The sequence below is a fragment of the Canis lupus genome, chromosome 18 (assembly GCF_048164855.1).
Source record: "Canis lupus baileyi chromosome 18, mCanLup2.hap1, whole genome shotgun sequence".
Classification (NCBI taxonomy): domain Eukaryota; kingdom Metazoa; phylum Chordata; class Mammalia; order Carnivora; family Canidae; genus Canis; species Canis lupus.
Window position 1 is genome coordinate 5,163,727 of NC_132855.1, and position 18,118 is coordinate 5,181,844.

General features: G+C 34.5%; 1 protein-coding gene across 1 annotated transcript in view; it reads right to left on the reverse strand.

The window, feature by feature from the left end:
- Window positions 1-1,309: 1,309 nt before the first annotated feature.
- Window positions 1,310-18,118, reverse strand: part of CAPZA2 (capping actin protein of muscle Z-line subunit alpha 2) — a 60,638-nt gene continuing 43,829 nt past the window's right edge. Inside the window, exons 5-10 of the mRNA XM_072783338.1 lie at window positions 15,665-15,871; window positions 14,006-14,085; window positions 10,216-10,294; window positions 7,477-7,548; window positions 3,430-3,492; window positions 1,310-2,319 (exon numbers count right to left, since the gene is read on the reverse strand). Coding sequence (XP_072639439.1) covers window positions 2,179-2,319; window positions 3,430-3,492; window positions 7,477-7,548; window positions 10,216-10,294; window positions 14,006-14,085; window positions 15,665-15,871 — 642 coding nt within the window. The 3' untranslated portion in view covers window positions 1,310-2,178. The remainder of the gene's footprint in view (window positions 2,320-3,429; window positions 3,493-7,476; window positions 7,549-10,215; window positions 10,295-14,005; window positions 14,086-15,664; window positions 15,872-18,118) is intronic.

An 18,118-nucleotide genomic window follows, 5' to 3' on the forward strand; every position in this document is an offset into this window, starting at 1 on the left:
CCCATGGTGAGTCAGCCTCTCTTGGCAAAACCACAACCTTGGTTCAACTCCTCTACTCTGTGCCTGCACCGTGCAGCTTTAACGTGCTTAACAGAGCGGACTCCCTTGGTGTCACGTTACATCATCACTAACCTTGAGTTGGACTTCATTTTGCCTGGCTACCAAACCCTGTGACCCAGGTCCATTCATTCCACTGTTTCTTCAGCCCAGAGGACCACTCTACCTCCTGTTTTCAGTATCTAACTGCTACATGGTATTTCCCCTTGAAATCGAAAACTGAGCTCCTGACCAACCCTTCTGCTGACCCTGAATTTCCCCCAATTTCTCAACCCCAAAATGTCTCTGGCATTCTTCATCTCATATTCTGCAACCAAACTTTCAGCAAATCTTTTTTATTTTACCTTTAACACATATCCAGAACTCACCACCTCTATAGACTATAGCTACCACCTCAGACCAGGTCAGCATTTGCTCTCAACTAGATTACCGCAGTAGCCTCCTAACTGTTCCCCTAATTTTACCCTTGCCTCTGTACTTCACCCTTAAATCATCACCTTAAAGACAAATGCATGTATTTTCAAGATCACATTCTAGGGCCATAAAACATCCAAAGTAACTGACCTGTAGGGGATAAAACCCACGATAGTCCAAATGATATGACTGAACAAGCCAATTAAAGATTTACCTAGTGTTCAGTTCAGAATCATGACTTTGGAAAATGCCTATTTAAAAAGGGAAGAGAAAATTAACATTGCTAATTCATTTTCTTCAGAAATCCCAATATGGCAAAACTAAGAGAAAACAATTTAACCAAACTCAAATTTCATATTAAGTTCTCAGTGTTTTCAAAGCCCAAGCCTGATTTTTAAAAAGAAATTAAATGACATGCTTTGAGAAAAGTTTTAAATTCTATACAATTCAAGCTAATGAAATATTTTATTGTACATAATAAAAGTGGTGTTTTTAAAAAAACACTTCCAGGCCCAGACATCTCCAAGAGTATGTGAGGAAGAGATTCCACTGGAGTATAGTAAGCAATACTCGATTGAATGAAACCATAAATCCACCCCACTCTCTATAGTAAATATTAACATTCACCACAGGTTTGAAATTCCTGTAGCATCAGTAAATGTATATTTTAAAATATTACAAACATGCTTATGATGCATAAGATGGAAAAATTTAGACTGTAATGCACACCATATGTACTCCCAGCTTCTCTAATTTACAACCAGTTAAGAATCACAATATCCAAAGAAAGTATTTTAAAATAGTATATGACTCACTGATAAGGGATATTCTACTCAAATAAATAGGAAAATTTCCATTTTAATGTCACATTGAATTTCAGTACTTTTCAATCCAAGAAAAGAAATAAACTGAGACATGGTCATGAGTTCAGGATTATATATATTACAATTTGCCTTGTTATAATACATTTGTGGCTTTATGATAAAAATAACTCAGGGACATATGGAGTTCAAGCTAATTTGCGTAACTGTCACAAGAAAAAAAGCATTAAATGCATTTCTGAAATAAGTATTTCCATTTAATTTCAGAATCTCAAAACAGCATTAGACCTTGGCCTCATTTAAAAAAAGTTTAGTTAAACACTAAGCTAGCTAAATAACCTTCTTCAAAGTTCAAACACAATTGATATAGAAAATGCTTTCCCTCTAATCTCAATCTTACATAAATGGAAGAGGTGAGGGGAAAAGGTAGACAATTTCTTTAGCAGCATATATGGCTAAATCCATCAACCACCTTAAACTAGAATGTCCATTATTAACCCCATTAAAAAGAACTGGGCAAATATCAAAAGTTGCCCACTTCGTAAACCAAAAGACAACAACTTTAGGGTTACGATAAGTAAAATATTTTTGAAACACTTCAAAAACTTTTAACATTAAACTAGAGGAATCATCTCTTAATTATAAGAAAGAAAGGTATAACAGAAAGTAAAAGACATTTAAACTAATTGTCCTCTTTGAACAAAAGAAATGAAAAATAACGGTTGATTAGCTAAGCTTTGTGCTCTAACCAAACTAATTAATTACAGTGATTTTAAATGGCAACAGCCCATCTGACTGGGTAGCTTGACAGTTCTGAATACTTTTTGCAATGATTTTTTTTTTAAACGCAAAAACATTAAAATGATCCGGTCATGCAATGTTCATCTTATGCATTCTGCATCTCTTTGCCAATCTTGTAGCTAAGGATCTTGTTCCAATCAATCTTCGTGCGTGTAACTGGCAACTGTCGACGTAAGGCTTTGAAAGTAGTGTCCGACATTGTCTGATAATTCTCACTGATGGCGGTCTATGAAAAATAGTAGTTAAAAGTTTAAGAAATAAAAGGAACAGATCAATTTATACAACACATAGATGTTTTAGAAAAACCTTTATTTAACCAGCTTATTTCACTGTTTTTAAAAAGTAAAAAAAAAAAAAAAAAAAAAAAAAAAGTCAAAAACCCCAATGTGGTTTTGGAAACTGTTTAAAAAGCAGCTAAAAGGGATGCCTGAGTAGCTCAGAGGTGGAGTATCTGCCATCCACTCAGGGCTTGATCCCGGAGTCCCGGGATCAAGTTCCACATTGGGCTCCCCACGGGGAGCCTCCTTCTCCCTCTGCCTGTGTCTCTCATGAATAAGTTAAAAAAAATCTTAAAAAAAACAAAACAAAACAAAAAAAAAACCAAGCAGCTAAGAGAGGGGCGCCTGGGTGGCTCAGTCAGTTAAGTGTCCAACTCCTATTCTTGGCTCAGGTTTGGATTTCATGGTCATGAGTTCAAGAATCATGTGCTATACTGACTTAGCCAGCCAGAACCTCCTAAAAGAAAAAAGCCTATAATTGTTTTGGATAATTTAATGAAATGAAATTGTAAATTGGATTTAATATTTGTGTGTTCTCATTTTGGATCTATTTTACTATTTCACTCAAAACAATTTTATATATTATTGTTTCCAAGAAGCAGAAATGTGGCGAATCCACAAATTAAATGTGTAAGTTCAAGAGTACGGTTTAAAAGCTGATAAAAAAAATGTAAAAAATAAGAGTATAAAGTGAAATAAGATCTGACCAGATTACACATAATCTAAATACTTTGGGAAATACTTCATAAATTAAAATTTCCAATCAAAAACAAAATAACCATTTAAAATCTTGGCATATTATGACCAATACTCAGATATTACTGTTGGCTAAAACTGAATTTTGGCCACATTTTTATAAGTTTGCCACTGAATTAAAAACAAGTAAACAAAAAAACCCAAAAAAGATTGTTTTATTATAGTGAAATAAATGAAAAAAATTCAGGCTCATAACTGAAATTCAGTGCCATTATTATAACTTCAGTTATAAACTTCAGTATTAAAACTTCAGTGCCATTATTTATAAGCAAATATAAATCATGTACTTTTGAAAAACATACCTGGTATTCATTTTCTGCAGCTTCTACAATCTTTATAAATTCTTTTGCTGTCTGCACCTCATTCTGAATGAAAAACAAAACAAAAAGTAACTATTTACTTTAAAACAACACCACTATTTAAGTTTCCCATTTGAGTATAAATGAGTGTTACTGTAGTTTCAGTTGTACAACAAACATAGTGATTTAACAAGTTTGCACACTATGCTATGCTCACAAGTGTAGCTACCATCTGTCACCATACAATGCTATTATAGTATCATTGACTATATTTCTTACTGTGTCTTTTATTCCCGTGACTTACTCATTCCATAACTAGAAGCCTATTTTTCCATGACTCCTCACCATTTTGCCTTTCTCCCACTCCTGCTTCCTGTCAATCATCAGTTTGTTCTCTGTATTTATATCTGCTTTTTGTTTGTTTCCCCCCCTTATTTCACTTAGCATAAGTGAAATACAAATAGCACAATCTCATCCTTTTTATGGCTGTGTAATATTCCATTGTGTGTATGTATATAGAATTATAGATATACAACTGTGTGTATGTCTCCCACATCTTCCTTATCCATTCGTCTACTGGTGGATACTTAGATTGGTTCCATATCTTGTCTATTGAAATAATGTTGCAATAAACATTCCTAGATCTTTTCCAATTCATGTTTTCATCATCTTTGGGTAAATACCCAGCAGTGGAATTACTAAATCATATGGTATTTCTATTTTTAACTTTTTGAGGAACTTCCATACTGTTTTCCACAGTGGCCACCAGCTTGCATTCCCACCAACGCATGAGGGTTCCTTTTCTTCCACATCCTTGCCAACACTAAATATTTCTTCTTGTCTTTTTGATTTTAGCCATTCTGACAGGTGAAAGGTGATATGTCATTGTAGTATTGATTTACATTTCAGTCATGTTGAGTGATGTTGAGCATCTCTTCGTGTGTCTGTTGGCCATCTGTGTGTCTTTAAAAAAATGTCTATTCAGGTCCTCCACCCATTCTTAAAAACTTGTTTTTTGGGTGTTGAGTTGTCTACCTTTTTTTTTTTTTTTTTTTTTATGAGAGACCCAGAGAGAGAGGGAAAGACACAGGCAGAGAAGCAGTCTCCCCTGCAGAGAGTTTGATCCAAGACTCAATCCCAGGACCCTGAGATCACGACCTGACCCAAAGGCAGATGCTCAACCACTGAGCCACCTAGGTGCCAAGTTGTCTAAGTTCTTTATATATTTTGGATATTAACCCCTTATCAAATATATCATTTGCAAATATGTCCTTTCATTCAATAGGTTACCGTTTTTGTTCTGTTGATGGTTTCCTTCACTGTACCAAAACTTTTTATTTGATGTAATCCTAACAGTTTATTTTTGCTTTTTGTTTCCCTTGTCTTAGGAGACACACTTTGAAAAATGTTCCTAATCTCGTGGTCAAAAAAATTACTGCCTGTGTTCTTCTCTCTTCTAGGATTTTTATGGTTTCAGGTTTCACATTTAGGTCTTTAATACATTTTGAGTTTATTTTTGTGTACACCACTATTATTTTAAATAGGCATGTCAATATACGTGTGGTTAATGATTTACTATAATAAATAACACAAATGGAAAGTATGATAAAGAGAAAACACAAATAAGATCAGTTATTTTAAGTCCAAGAGAAACTAGGCACAAGTATTTTTAAAAGTCTACAGAATGAGCCTGGTTTCACTGTTTAAGGACAGCAAAGTCTTAATAATACATATTGATGAGAAACTCCACTATAACACTTAATAGGAATTTGATAATCTTTACAGTTATAAGAAGTTAGTCATAAATTTCTAATTAACTACTACTGTATCTAAGTATTATGAAATATGTACTGAATGGTATTTACCACCATAATGATACATTTCAAAAAACATTAGGAAAAGCTTATTTTAAAGCTTAAGGTGAATTTACCATAGTGTTTAAATATTTTCTGGAAAAACTTTAACATTCCAATATATGGGTTTCTTTGCTTTTTTTCCTAACAGTAAAAAAGTTAGAAATTTAGACTTTTTAATAAAAGTGTTGATGTAAAATTCTCTAATATCTTACTTTATATAATATATATTTACACATATGTATTTCCATTCCTATAACATGCATTTTTTTCTGTCCAAAAAACATTAAAAAAAAGAGAGAAAAGAAAACCCTGTAAAATAAAGTAAAAAATGCATTTCTAAAAAGCAGCACAAAGGGATCCCTGGGTGGCTCAGTGGTTTAGTGCCTGCCTTTGGCCCAGGGCGTGATCCAGGAGTCCCGGGATTGAGTCCCGCGTCAGGCTCCCGGCATGGAGCCTGTTTCTCCCTCTGCCTGTGTCTCTGCCTCTCTCTCGCTCTCTTTCTCTCTCATTAATAAATAAATATTAAAATAAAATAAAATAAAATAAAATAAAATAAAATAAAATAAATAAAATAAAATGGCAGCACAAAAAGTGTATCAGTCAAGTTTAATTACTATGACCACCTCTCACAACTCCACAGTCTATAATTTTGTAGACAACTGTCTTTTAGGAAGAACCTTTGCTCACTGTCAAACTAAAGAAGAGAGTACCAAGTACTCTGTAATGCAAATGTTACATGTATGCACATGATATAGAATAATACTAAACATAATGTCTCAGGGAAAACCAGACATTAGTTTCATTTACTGGCAAATTTTGCAAGTAGAGTACCATTTAGCAAAAAGGCAGAAATCATCTAAGTGCCAATGAAACTTTTTTTAAATATTAGCTCTCTTCTCTTCTCAGATAGCATTTTTATAAATGTTTCTTATACATTCACACGTTTCTTAACATTAAATCAAATGCTTTCTTAAACTAAAAATTAACTGTTCTTTATATTTGTAGGTTAGCTAATTTGTATATTAGCAGTTGATGTTTATAATATTTGGCACTTTTAGGTTTACAACACAAATGTGTATGGGAAAATGTAAAATGTGACATTATTAATATTACATTATTAATAATATCACTGGGGTAAAAAAATATCCCACAGAGAAATAGCTGCATGTGTAGTATAAAGAATGTGTGAGAGGACTATGTGGGAAAATAAAACCAAGTTCAAAGTTTGTTGAATTTGAAAGCTGAACTTCAGAAAAACTTCATTAAATTGTAATCCAAACAGAGGGAAAAAATACAACAGAGTTTAAAAATTAAGTACAGAACCACAGACCTAAATTTAGGAGCTAAAACTATAAAATTCTTAGAAAAAAACAATGGAGTAAATCTTCGTGACCTTAGGCAATGGTTTCTATTAATATACCAAAAGCACAAGTAACAACAACAAAAAAATAAACTGGACTAGGTCCAAACTAAAATCTCTTGTTCTGCAAATGATACAATCAAGAAAGTGAAATGACACATTGAATGGGAGGAAATACTTGCAAATCCTATATCTGATACAGGACTTATAACCAGAATATATAAGCAACAATTATAACTCATCAATAAAAACACAACCAATTAAGAAACAGATGAAGGATCTGAATACATTTTCCTGAAGAAGATATACAAATAACCAATAATACATGAAAAGATGCTCAACATCATTATCTATCAGGAAAATGTAAAGTAAAATCCCAGTAAGATAGCTCTTTGCACCAAATAGGATTCAATTAATATGAAATGTCCAGAATAAGCAAATCTATAGAATTAAAAAGTAAATTCATGGTTGCCTAGGGCTGAGGAGGGTTTTAGGAAAGAGCTGGTGGGGGAGAGGGATAGGGAATGACTGCTAATGGGTACAGGGTTTCTGGAAGACAAAAACATTCAAAATTAGATTGCACAATCTTATTAGCATACTAAAAAACATGTAATTTTATATTTTAAATGGGTGAATTGAATGGTATGTGAATTATGTCAATAAAGCTGTTTAAAAAAGTTACGTACAGATTTCTAGGTAACTTACCATCTTTAATCTATCTGAAAACACTTTAATCTGAAGCAGAAATATTACTAAAAATGTGAATTCCAAAACTGTTCTGGTTTTATAGAAGCATTAGGCTGTTGAAATTTTATTTTGAAATTAATTACTTACAGACACCGTTAGGGAATCTTGTATATCTTTATGACTCACTAACTGAACATTACCATCTTCATAATAATGAACCTATTAGAAAAAGAAATTACAGAAAAAACATTATAGGAATCATCAAGATCTTCATGGCTTCAACAATCACATCAGTGCAAAGTTTAGCTCGAAACCTAGACTTCTCTGATGAGCTCCTGACCTTTTTCAAACTCCAGCATAACTCTGCCTTCAGTCTATTGTAAGGAGACTAATTTGCAGTTCCTGTAATTATTCAGGCAAGCCCTCCACTGACCTGCCGGACATTTTTACCTAACAGATATTCTGATAATCTAAATAAACTCAAGATTTCCAAAGTTGAGCTCACCATATTCCCTCCCAAAGATCGCTCCTCTTTTGTGCATTTCCACCAACCATTTAATTCCTCAAATTCAGACATGAATTTATTCAACAAACATTAACTGAATGATTATAGGCTTGCTATTACAGAAAGTCCTAAGAATGCACAGCTTTTAAGAAAAGAGTCCCTGACCTTCGTTTTCTTCAATACAGTGAGCAGTATGTACAAAGTACAGAGAGAATCTCAACACGGAGAGTCTTGAAACTCTCTGAAATTTAAAAAAGGATTTCGGAAAAGAGGCAATAATACGTGGGTTTAGCAATATGAGTATGACAACAATTAGAACAGGGAAGGTAAGGCAAATGAGCTTAGAGAACAGTGTACTACAGAAAGGCTTGGAGGTTCTTTTTTTGTTTGTTTTTTTGTTTTGTTTTTTTTCTTAGGCTTGGAGGTTCTTATGGCTGGAATGTGTGTGAGACTAGGGAGGGAGAAGAGTGGCTGGAGAAATAGATAAAGACAAGTCAACAGTGGGCCTTGTGAGTCATGCAAATATGTCTGGATTATCGATAAGCAAGAGTGGTCTTTCTCTTTTTTTTTTTTTTTAAAGATTTTATTTATTCATGAGACAGAGAGAGAGAAAGAGAGAGAAAAAAGAGAGAGAGAGGCAGAGACACAGGCAGAGGGAGAAGCAGGCTCCATGCAGGTAGCCTGACGTGGGACTCGATCCCGGGTCTCCAGGATCAGGCCCTGGGCTGAAGGTGGTGCTAGACCACTGAGCCACCCGGGCTGCCCCAGTGAGAGTGGTCTTTTTTTTTTTTTTTTTTTTTTTTTTAAGATTTTATTTATTTATTCACGACAGACACAGAGAGAAAGAGAGAGGCAGAGACACAGGCAGAGGGAGAAGCAGGCTCCATGCAGGGAGCCCAACGCGGGACTCGATCCTGGGTCTCCAGGATCACACCCCAGGCCAAAGGCACCGCCAAACCGATGGGCCACTGGGGCTGCCCAAGAAAGTGGTCTTAAGTAAGAAAGTAACATATCCAGATTTAAATTCTTTAAAAATCATCTGTGATGATGGCAATGTCAAAAGTAGATTGGCGGATGGCAAAGAGTCTAGCACTTCAACAAAATTCCTCAAATTCAGGAACAATTACATGCTAGCCATCATGCTAAGTGATGAAGACAGAACTGTGAAACAGATAATCCCAGTTCTCAACAAGCTTTGGCTTAAAAGTGGCACCATTAAAAAAAAAAAAAAGCGGCACCATTTTAGAAATTATCCAGGTGAAAGCTACTGAGGCCTAACTGAAGGAAAAAATAATGTCAACAGTTAACGGTCATCATTGATCAAGCACTTCATGTCTGGCTCTGTTTTAACCATTTTGCCCATATCAACTAATCTTCAAACAATCATCTGAGCTTTCTATTGCTGTTTTCTTTTTTAGACTCATGAGCAAACAAGCAAAAGCAGCTTAAATTAAATGACTTCCTGTTGTCATACAACTAATAACAGAGCTGGGATTCAAATTCAGGCAGTCTGCTTTCAAAATCCATGCTTTTAGCCTCTATTTTCTAGCCCCTGGACTAGTCATACCAAGCCAATAGATAGTCATACCAAGACAAAAACAACAGGAGAAAGACAGTGGAATCAGATGATAGAGTAGCAGTATCTGATTCATCTTTATTCCTTTATGGCTTTTAGCACAATTCCTTTCATGAAAGTTAACAAATATATTGAATAAAAAAGGAAAAGGCTGACCAATTTTTTTCTGTCTTGGTTCACTTAACCTTGTTTAGTAATATTCATATTCAAATACTTGGTCTTAGTTATCAAATGTTCTTCTATATAAACATTTGAGTTTATATTAAATGAATCAGAGAATTAAATTATGGTGGGTTTCTTGAAATTTTATTTTGAAATTAATTACTTACAGACACTGGTTAGGGAAACCAAACACAAACTTAAAAGATATATATATACACACACACACACTATATATAATAATATATACATAGGATAAATACATATTAAACACATACATATATTAATATTACACCTCACCCAATTCCACCCAAATCAGGAGACAGAATAGCACAACTCAAACTCAGAGGATGCTTGGATGAACAAATTGTTTGAAGAGCAGACCAAATGGTAGCATCTAATTTTAGCTGTATTTTTAGAATCTGTAAGCTATCCTTGCATAGTTTTGACGACTAGGGAATGAACTGCAAGGTTATCTGAAAGATGAAATCAGCACTACTTGTTTTTCCCATTACTTCAAAACAAAGATCTAGAAAAGAAATGGTTATTGTGTACTAAGGAAAAATAAACTTACGAATTAGAATTAGTTGTTTCTCTGTTTAGAATCATCTAGAGATCAGTAAACAAAATTTCCTTTATTTCATACCTGAATTTTCAAGATGCCAACCACTTGAGTGGTTGAAGGAGTGATTGTAAACTTCCACTCTGACCTCCAACGACCATTCCTTAAAAATAAAAACAGCAGCTGTAAATAAGGTAGGGAAAATAATTTGAATAAATTTTAAGTTCTACATTTAAATTTAATGCTACAAGTATGAGACTGTGGAGAATGGATGCTGGATATTCACTTTTTAATCACTGAAATATTTAAAAGAATCAAAGCGTTAAGTTCAGTTATGAGCTACATTTAATCTTCATCCATATATGGTAAGAAAAGACATAGAATGGATGCAACTAAAGAATTCTAAAGCTAAGGCTTAAAACACAGTTCAAAACTAAATTATATAAGCTACTTTTGGAGAAAAGTTTTAAGCTACTTCTTCACAACTGACATACTGATGCTTTAAGAATTCTTAATTCTTAATTCTTTAATTAAGAATAAACTGGAGGTGCCTGGGTGGCTCAATAGGTTAAGCATTTGTCTTCAGCTCAGGTCATGATCCTAGAGTTCTGGGATTGAGTCCTGTATCGGGCTCCCTGTTCCTCGGGGAGCCTGCTTCTCCCTCTCCCCGCCACCCCCCCTGCGTGTGTGTGCTCGCTCTCTATCAAATAAATAAATAAAATTTTTTGAGAAGAATAAACTGAATAGGTGAAAAAAGAGTGGGAGATACAGGCTTCCAGTTATGGAATCAATAAGGGGATAAAAGGATAAAAGGAATACAGTTAAAAGTACTGTAATAATGTCATGTGGTAATAGATAACAGCTATACTTGTGGGAGAGCACAGCATAACTACAAATTAGGGAATCATATTGTACACATGAAACTAATGTAACATTGTGGGTCAAGTATACTTTGATTTAAAAAAAAGAAAAAACTGAACAAATATTTAGATTATCAGGGGCTTTGATAAATACAGTGAATGCAGTCTGACATCTACTGAATGATATAAAGTACCAAATAATTTTAAAAAGAGTGGTTAGTAATACATTTTAAAGGTTTTGATATCTGGAAAGAGAAAGGCTTTTTACAAGGAGTTTTAAGTGTCAGATTTTTTTTTTCTCTAACAGTTTTAGGATTAAATTTCCACATAAAAGGCACTTCCTTCTCTCACTTCTCAAAATGACTTTTTTTTTTTTTAAGATTTTATTTATTTATTCATGAGACAGAGAGAGAGAGAGAGAGAGAGAGAGAGGCAGAGACCCAGGCAGAGGGAGAAGCAGGCTCCATGCAGGGAGCCTGACATGGGAATCGATCCGTGGTCTCCAGGATCACGCCCTGGGCCAAAGGCAGCGCTAAACGGCTGCGGGGCTGCCCTCAAAATGACTTTTGGAATACAAATTAACATATATGCATGGTAGGAAATTGTGACATTAAAAACAAGCAACCAGTATGCTGTTACTCATTTTTGTCTCCCAGATAACGAATTTTATCCTTTAATGCTGTAATCACAAATGTGTATTTATTCAACAAACATTTATTAAACCTCCAATACTGCTAAACATCAAGAAACAGTAGAGACCAGGAAGAGAATGTCCTAGTGAAATCCTTTTTTAAAAGATTTCATTTATTTATTTATTTATTCATTCATTCATTCATTCGAGACAGAGAGAGAGAGAGAGAGAGAGGCAGAGACACAGGCAGAGGGAGAAGGAGGCTCCATGCAGGGTGCCCGAAATGGGACTCGATCCCGGGACTCCAGGATCACACCCTGGGCCAGAGGCAGGAGCTAAACCGCTGAGCCACCCAGGGATCCCCTAGTGAAATCTATTAAATGTCTATGACTAATATCTTTTGATTTTTATTCTATCTATATTTTAGGTTAACTAAAGTATATTTCTTAGTAGCAAAATATTTAGATTTTACTGAGATTAGTGTGATATGTGATGTCTAGCACTTTGTCATTTAGAATTTATCTTTTCTAAAAAATGGAAGTCACTTTTTAAACTTCCATGATATAATGTTCATTGTGGTAATACAGGAGAAAAATTCAGATATATGAAGCAAATTATTGAGAACTCAAGAACAAACATCTTCATTTTACATAAGCTAAAGCTCAAATAAGTTCTAGTTTTGAAAACTGATTAGTAAATTCACTATAGCATCTCCAATATATATTAAAGTAAAATTTAGTAACAAGAGTTTTCCTTTAGTTCAATCTCAACAAGATTGATTTTTATGATGCATATCTTGGCACAAATTGTATAAGGTAATAGTGATTTGGTTAAGATTTATTTCTTTACAATATTGGTAGGTTACTGCTATATGTTTTTATGCCTAAAATGGAGAAACTATACTTATAAGTCCATAAAAGTAACTCTGTACACCAGAATTTTTAGGGAACCGAAGCCTGTTATTAAGGCGTATGTTTACATACGGAATTGATTTTCCTTCAGTGATAATGGATCTGCATTCCTCCAAATGTTCTTGGTTAACCTTGTAACCTTGCATTTACTTCTAGGATGGTTAAATAGTGAAGCAATCTGGGGCCATGAACCAAATTAGTCCACCGGGGTTACTGATACCTCTTACTTTACCCTCAAGAGCACAACCAACCAACCTGGCTAACAAGTCAAATATTATGGCTATACTTATTCTGATGATCTTAGCATGTATTAACAAAAAAGGAAGATAAAGGTAAAGATTTCATTCAATTCTGATTTATAAAGTCTTGTAGAGCCTCAAAATTTTATAAAGATGTCTCGGAAATCATCTTGTCTAAAAATAGAAAGGCTCAACAACTTGTCAAAGGTCCAAAAAAAATAGGGAAAGTCAGTGCTTTGGGTGACTGGACTTTTTTTTTTTTTAAAGATTTTATTTATTCCCGAGAGACAGAGAGAGAGAGAGAGAGAGAGAGCAAGAGAGAGAGAGGCAGAGACATAGGCAGAGGGAGAAGCACGCTCCACACAGGGAGCCTGATGTGGGACTCAATCCCAGGTCTCCAGGATCACGCCCTGGGCTGAAGGCGGTGCTAAACCACTGAGCCACCTGGGCTACCTACTGACTGGACTTTTATAAGGAATAATCAACGAATTTGATTAAAAAATTATAATTTAATTAAAATGAAATTATGATTGTAATCTGCCTCACTGTATAAAACATGCCATGTACATTGGCAACCAAGCACAAAGCAATCAACATGAAAACATCTACTTCAGAAGCCCCAAAGCTTACCAGAAAAATCATCGTTCTTTCCTTCATAATACCTCTGTCCTCCTCTCCCATATAAGTCTCATTCAGGAACAATCTCTTCTCAGAATCAGCATATGGGCCTGCCAACTGGTCTGCTCGCAGGCACAAATGTTCCCTTAGGATGCTGCTTGCAAGTCTCTAAAAACACTCGATGCAATCCCACGCTCTTATTTGCTGAGTGTCAATGGATTTACCACTACCTTTGTTTATTTTTCGAAAGATTTTATGTATGTAGGTATGTATGTATTTGAGAGAGAGGAGGAGCAGAGGGAGAGGGACAAGTAGACTCTGTGCTGAACACAGAGCCCAATGTGGTGCTCAATCCCACAACCCTGAGATCACGACCTGAGCCAAAATCAAGAGTCAGATGATCAACTGAGCCACCCAGGAGCCCCTTACTGCTACCTTTAAATAATTATGCTGATTGTGGAGCAAATATCTTGCTCATGTCAAAAGGCTAAAGTTTTATGTTTAGGTTGCATTTAGTTAATTATACACAAAGGTATATTGGGTCCAACCAATAAAGCAAGGGCTACAAAGGATATGAATGTCAAAATTCCCCAGAAGCACAAAATTTTAACTTACCAAAAGTTTTTTGCTTGGAACTGATGGCTCTCTATGCATGCAATAATGGTTTGCTGTCCATCTATTTTTTTACCATATACCTTTAATGGCAAAGAAAATAAAAAGGGTGAATTCAGGACCATAGAATATTCAACTTTAAACATCTGTAAAAAAAATTGTATGGCACTTTGGTAGGAACATATAAAAGAAAAATGAGACAGTTTATTTTAAACACATAGATACTAATCTGGTTGTTTCCACACAAACAAAAACTGGACCCACATTGTGATTATCATCTTTGTTTCCTTCACAATTTTAGGGGCTGTCATTTCTTTAGTCATTTTACAAAGTGCTGGGACAGAGGTGAGAAAATTAATTTACTTATAACTGAGAAAGGTCATTAAGAGAATGCCTGTGCTGGTATGATGATGTTATTTCATCTCTTGTTTACTGCTTTATAAGTGATAGATCATTTGTATCTTTCAATCCTCCAAATCCAACAAATAAGGACTCTCTAATACAACCTATTTATTCTTGAGTTATTCTTCCAAAATAATCCTAATCAACAAGGTTATAATTCAAAGAATTTGTAAAGTACTTGAGTTTATGCTGCAATTTTTCCTCAAATAATTACTGAGAGCTAGATACTTAAGGAGATTATATGAAATTTTGTCCTAACCAGAAAACTGAGAGTGAAATGGGATGCTAACAGTAATATTATGTTGGGACAGCAACTAAAAACTAGCATATACGGTAACCGCGGTTCTAGAGGTAGGCAGACAGAGGTCAGATCCAGAAGGCTGTGAAAGCCATGTTCAGAAGCCTGGACTCTATCCTAAACGTAATGGAAAAATCTTTGAATGATTTCCAGCATGGGACTTTCATGATGTGATCGGTTATTTCAAAAGATCACTGTGGCTATGGAGAAGATCACAGAAACACAAACAAACTGGAGGATGGAGGTAGGGCTGAAAAGCCTGCGTGGGTACAATCTTATGAAAAAAAGGAAAAGAAAAGCACTCCAAATTTCTACCATATTTCATCCTGTAAATATAAAAATAGATTAAACCTATGAAAGAATCACATTAAAAAAGAGACTTGGTTATTATAAAACTGACAAGGACAGGATTCCACTTCCAAATAATTTAATTTGCTCTAAGATCTTGTAACTTAATGAAAGGAAGCTTTTTTTTTTTAAGATTTATTCATTCATTCATTCATGAGAGACACAGAGAGAGACAGACACACAGGCAGAGGGAGAAGCAGGCTTCATGCAGGGAGCCCGACGTGGGACTCGATCCTGGGACTCCAGGATCATGCCATGGGCTGAAGGCAGGCGCTAAACCACTGAGCCACCCAGGCGTCCCTTGATCTAAGCTTACTGAGATGAGTTATGGACATGAGAATAAAGAATCTTATATTATTATGCTGTAATCAATATATGACAACTCCTACTTGGATTTAATTCAAGGTACAACCATTTTCCCATTTTGTGCAATCATAATATATTTATTATTTAGAGTTTTTTGAAAAAAAAAAAACATTCTTAGAAATAAAAGAAAAAAGAAAAAAAATGGTGAGTTAAAAAATGTCAGTTTTGTAAATTACAGCTTTCAAGAAATCATAAAAACAGTCATATTTACATAAGACAAAAGAAAAATATGCATATTGATGACTTACAGTGCAGACCCCATTTGGATAATGTTCTTTTACATAGGCTCGCAGAGCAGTTTCTACTGAAGTTCTCCATGATTCAACTGCATTTTCTGCTTCATATGGTCTTGGATCAGTTGCTTCCTTTCTTAAGTGATCAAATTTGAAACAGATTCTGTTTTTGGGATCCAAAAACTTTCCATTTCCTAAGTCGCCATGTTCTGTTATCAATACCTTCAATGATGTGATGAATTTTGGAAAAAAAAAAAGTATTTAAAATAGCATTTAAGTACTGACATATATTAATATACATTCATTTAAATTTTGCCCTTAACATTGTAAAATAATTCTACTCTAAGAAATTGTCTTAACTATATGGCACAACTATAATAATTCAAATGAGGCTATTGTTACTTAGCTTAGATCAGTGGATCTAATTTTCTCCCACTATAACTTCTGGCTACCTGATGAAAAGAATGCATCTTCTAATATGTGGCTGGAGTTTTTTTGTTGTTTTATTTTTTTTTATTTATTTTTTATTTTTTATTTTATTATTTTTTTTATGATAGTTACAGAGAGAGAGGGAGGCAGAGACACAGACAGAGGGAGAAGCAGGCTCCATGCACCGGGAGCCCGACGTGGGATTCGATCCCGGGTCTCCGGGATCACGCCCTGGGCCAAAGGCAGGCGCCAAACCGCTGCGCCACCCAGGGATCCCTGTTGTTTTGTTTTAAAACTATAAACAGTTTACTATTTCTGTTACCAGTTTCCAGTTCTCAAAACTAAGGAACTGGTAACAACTTTCAATGAGAATGGCTACAAGAATAGCTTTAATCCAAAGACAATACTCTTCAGTGTGTCCTATATTGTTCCTAGGCCCATACTTTCCATTTACTGTGAAGTGTCTGCTTGTTTCTATAATCTATTCACTGACAGTTGTCTTCAACTGACTTCCAAAGTTTTAAACAGGTAACTTACTTATTTATGTACATTTAAGTTGTACATGCATAAACTTGATACTTTGCGCTTTATTTTAAAATTTCCCTCTTGTTCTTCCCTTGCAACTCTCCCAATCTTTCACTCCTTACCTATGTTAGGACTTCCTCATCCCTCTGATAAAATCATGTACACACAGCATATATCCTTCTAAATTTTTTTCAGCCATATAATCCCACACAGATAAATAAAAACTTATCTGTGTATACATACACACACATTCAGGGTTTTGGGGGTCACTTGTACAAGAATGGAATGAACATGCACACGCACACATATTTTTCTGCATCTGTTTTTTTTCAATATCAACACCTTATAGAAATCCTTCAAAGTCAGCTGGTAAACCTCTCATCATTCTTTCTAATGGCTGTATAATGTCCCATAATGTGGATATAACTTAATTTATTCTGCCATTCTGCTACTGATGGACCTCTCTTTTATTTCCAGGCTGTTTTCTTTTTTGGGGGGATGAACGGGTACCTTAAAAATGTAAAAAATAAGTACTTTTGTACATATATTTTAACATGCTAATGTTTTTATTTCCATTAGATGCTTCCATTTTTCTTAAATATATTCCCAGTAGTGGGAACAGTAGATAAAGGGTCTGTTTTTAATTTTTAATACATTTCCAAAAGATGGCTATGACAATCCACATTTTTATGAACAGTGTATAAGATATGCTTCCCTTCATATTACAATCAATAGGCATATGATTCTTTTTTTCAATCTGATGGGTATAAAATATCTCATTACTTTAATTACATTTCTCTGACTACTGACTGATCTAAATATTGCTTTGTGTGTGGGCCATTTGCTCTTCTGTGAGCAAATATTCTTTAATATTTTTCATCTGAGATTTTTTGTTTTCATATTAATTTATAAGTATTTTGTTTAAGGTATCTTTTTCATTTTATGGTTAACTATTATGTAGCAAAATGTCCATCTTTTCTCTTACAGTTTCTGGGTTTCCAGGCTTATTTAAGATAGTCTTCCCTGTTCTAATATTGTCTCATGTAGACTCTTTCCTCTTAAACTTTTAGTCGTTTTACAAATTTTAATCCTCCTAAAATTTATTTCTGTATATTGTATGAGATAGAGGTTCAATTTAATCTTAACAGAAACCAGTTATGCCAATCTTTTATTATTTGTGTATCTAAATTATAATCTTGTCACACATAAAAATTTACATATATTTTGGGACTAAATTCTGGTTCTATATGCTGCAGCACAGATATATTTGTGTACTTTATACAATAACATCCTGATTTGACTTTAAATTGGTTGTAAAGCATCTTCTAGCTATCTAGTTAAGGAATTCTTTCTTACTCATTCTTTTTGTTCTTACATTTTTTTTTCAAGCAGGAATTTTTTTGCATAAACTTCATGAACATTCTTAAAAATATATTTTATTTATTTATTCATGAGAAACAGAGAGAGAGAGAGGCAGAGACACAGGCAGAGCAAGAAGCAGGCTCCATGCAAGGA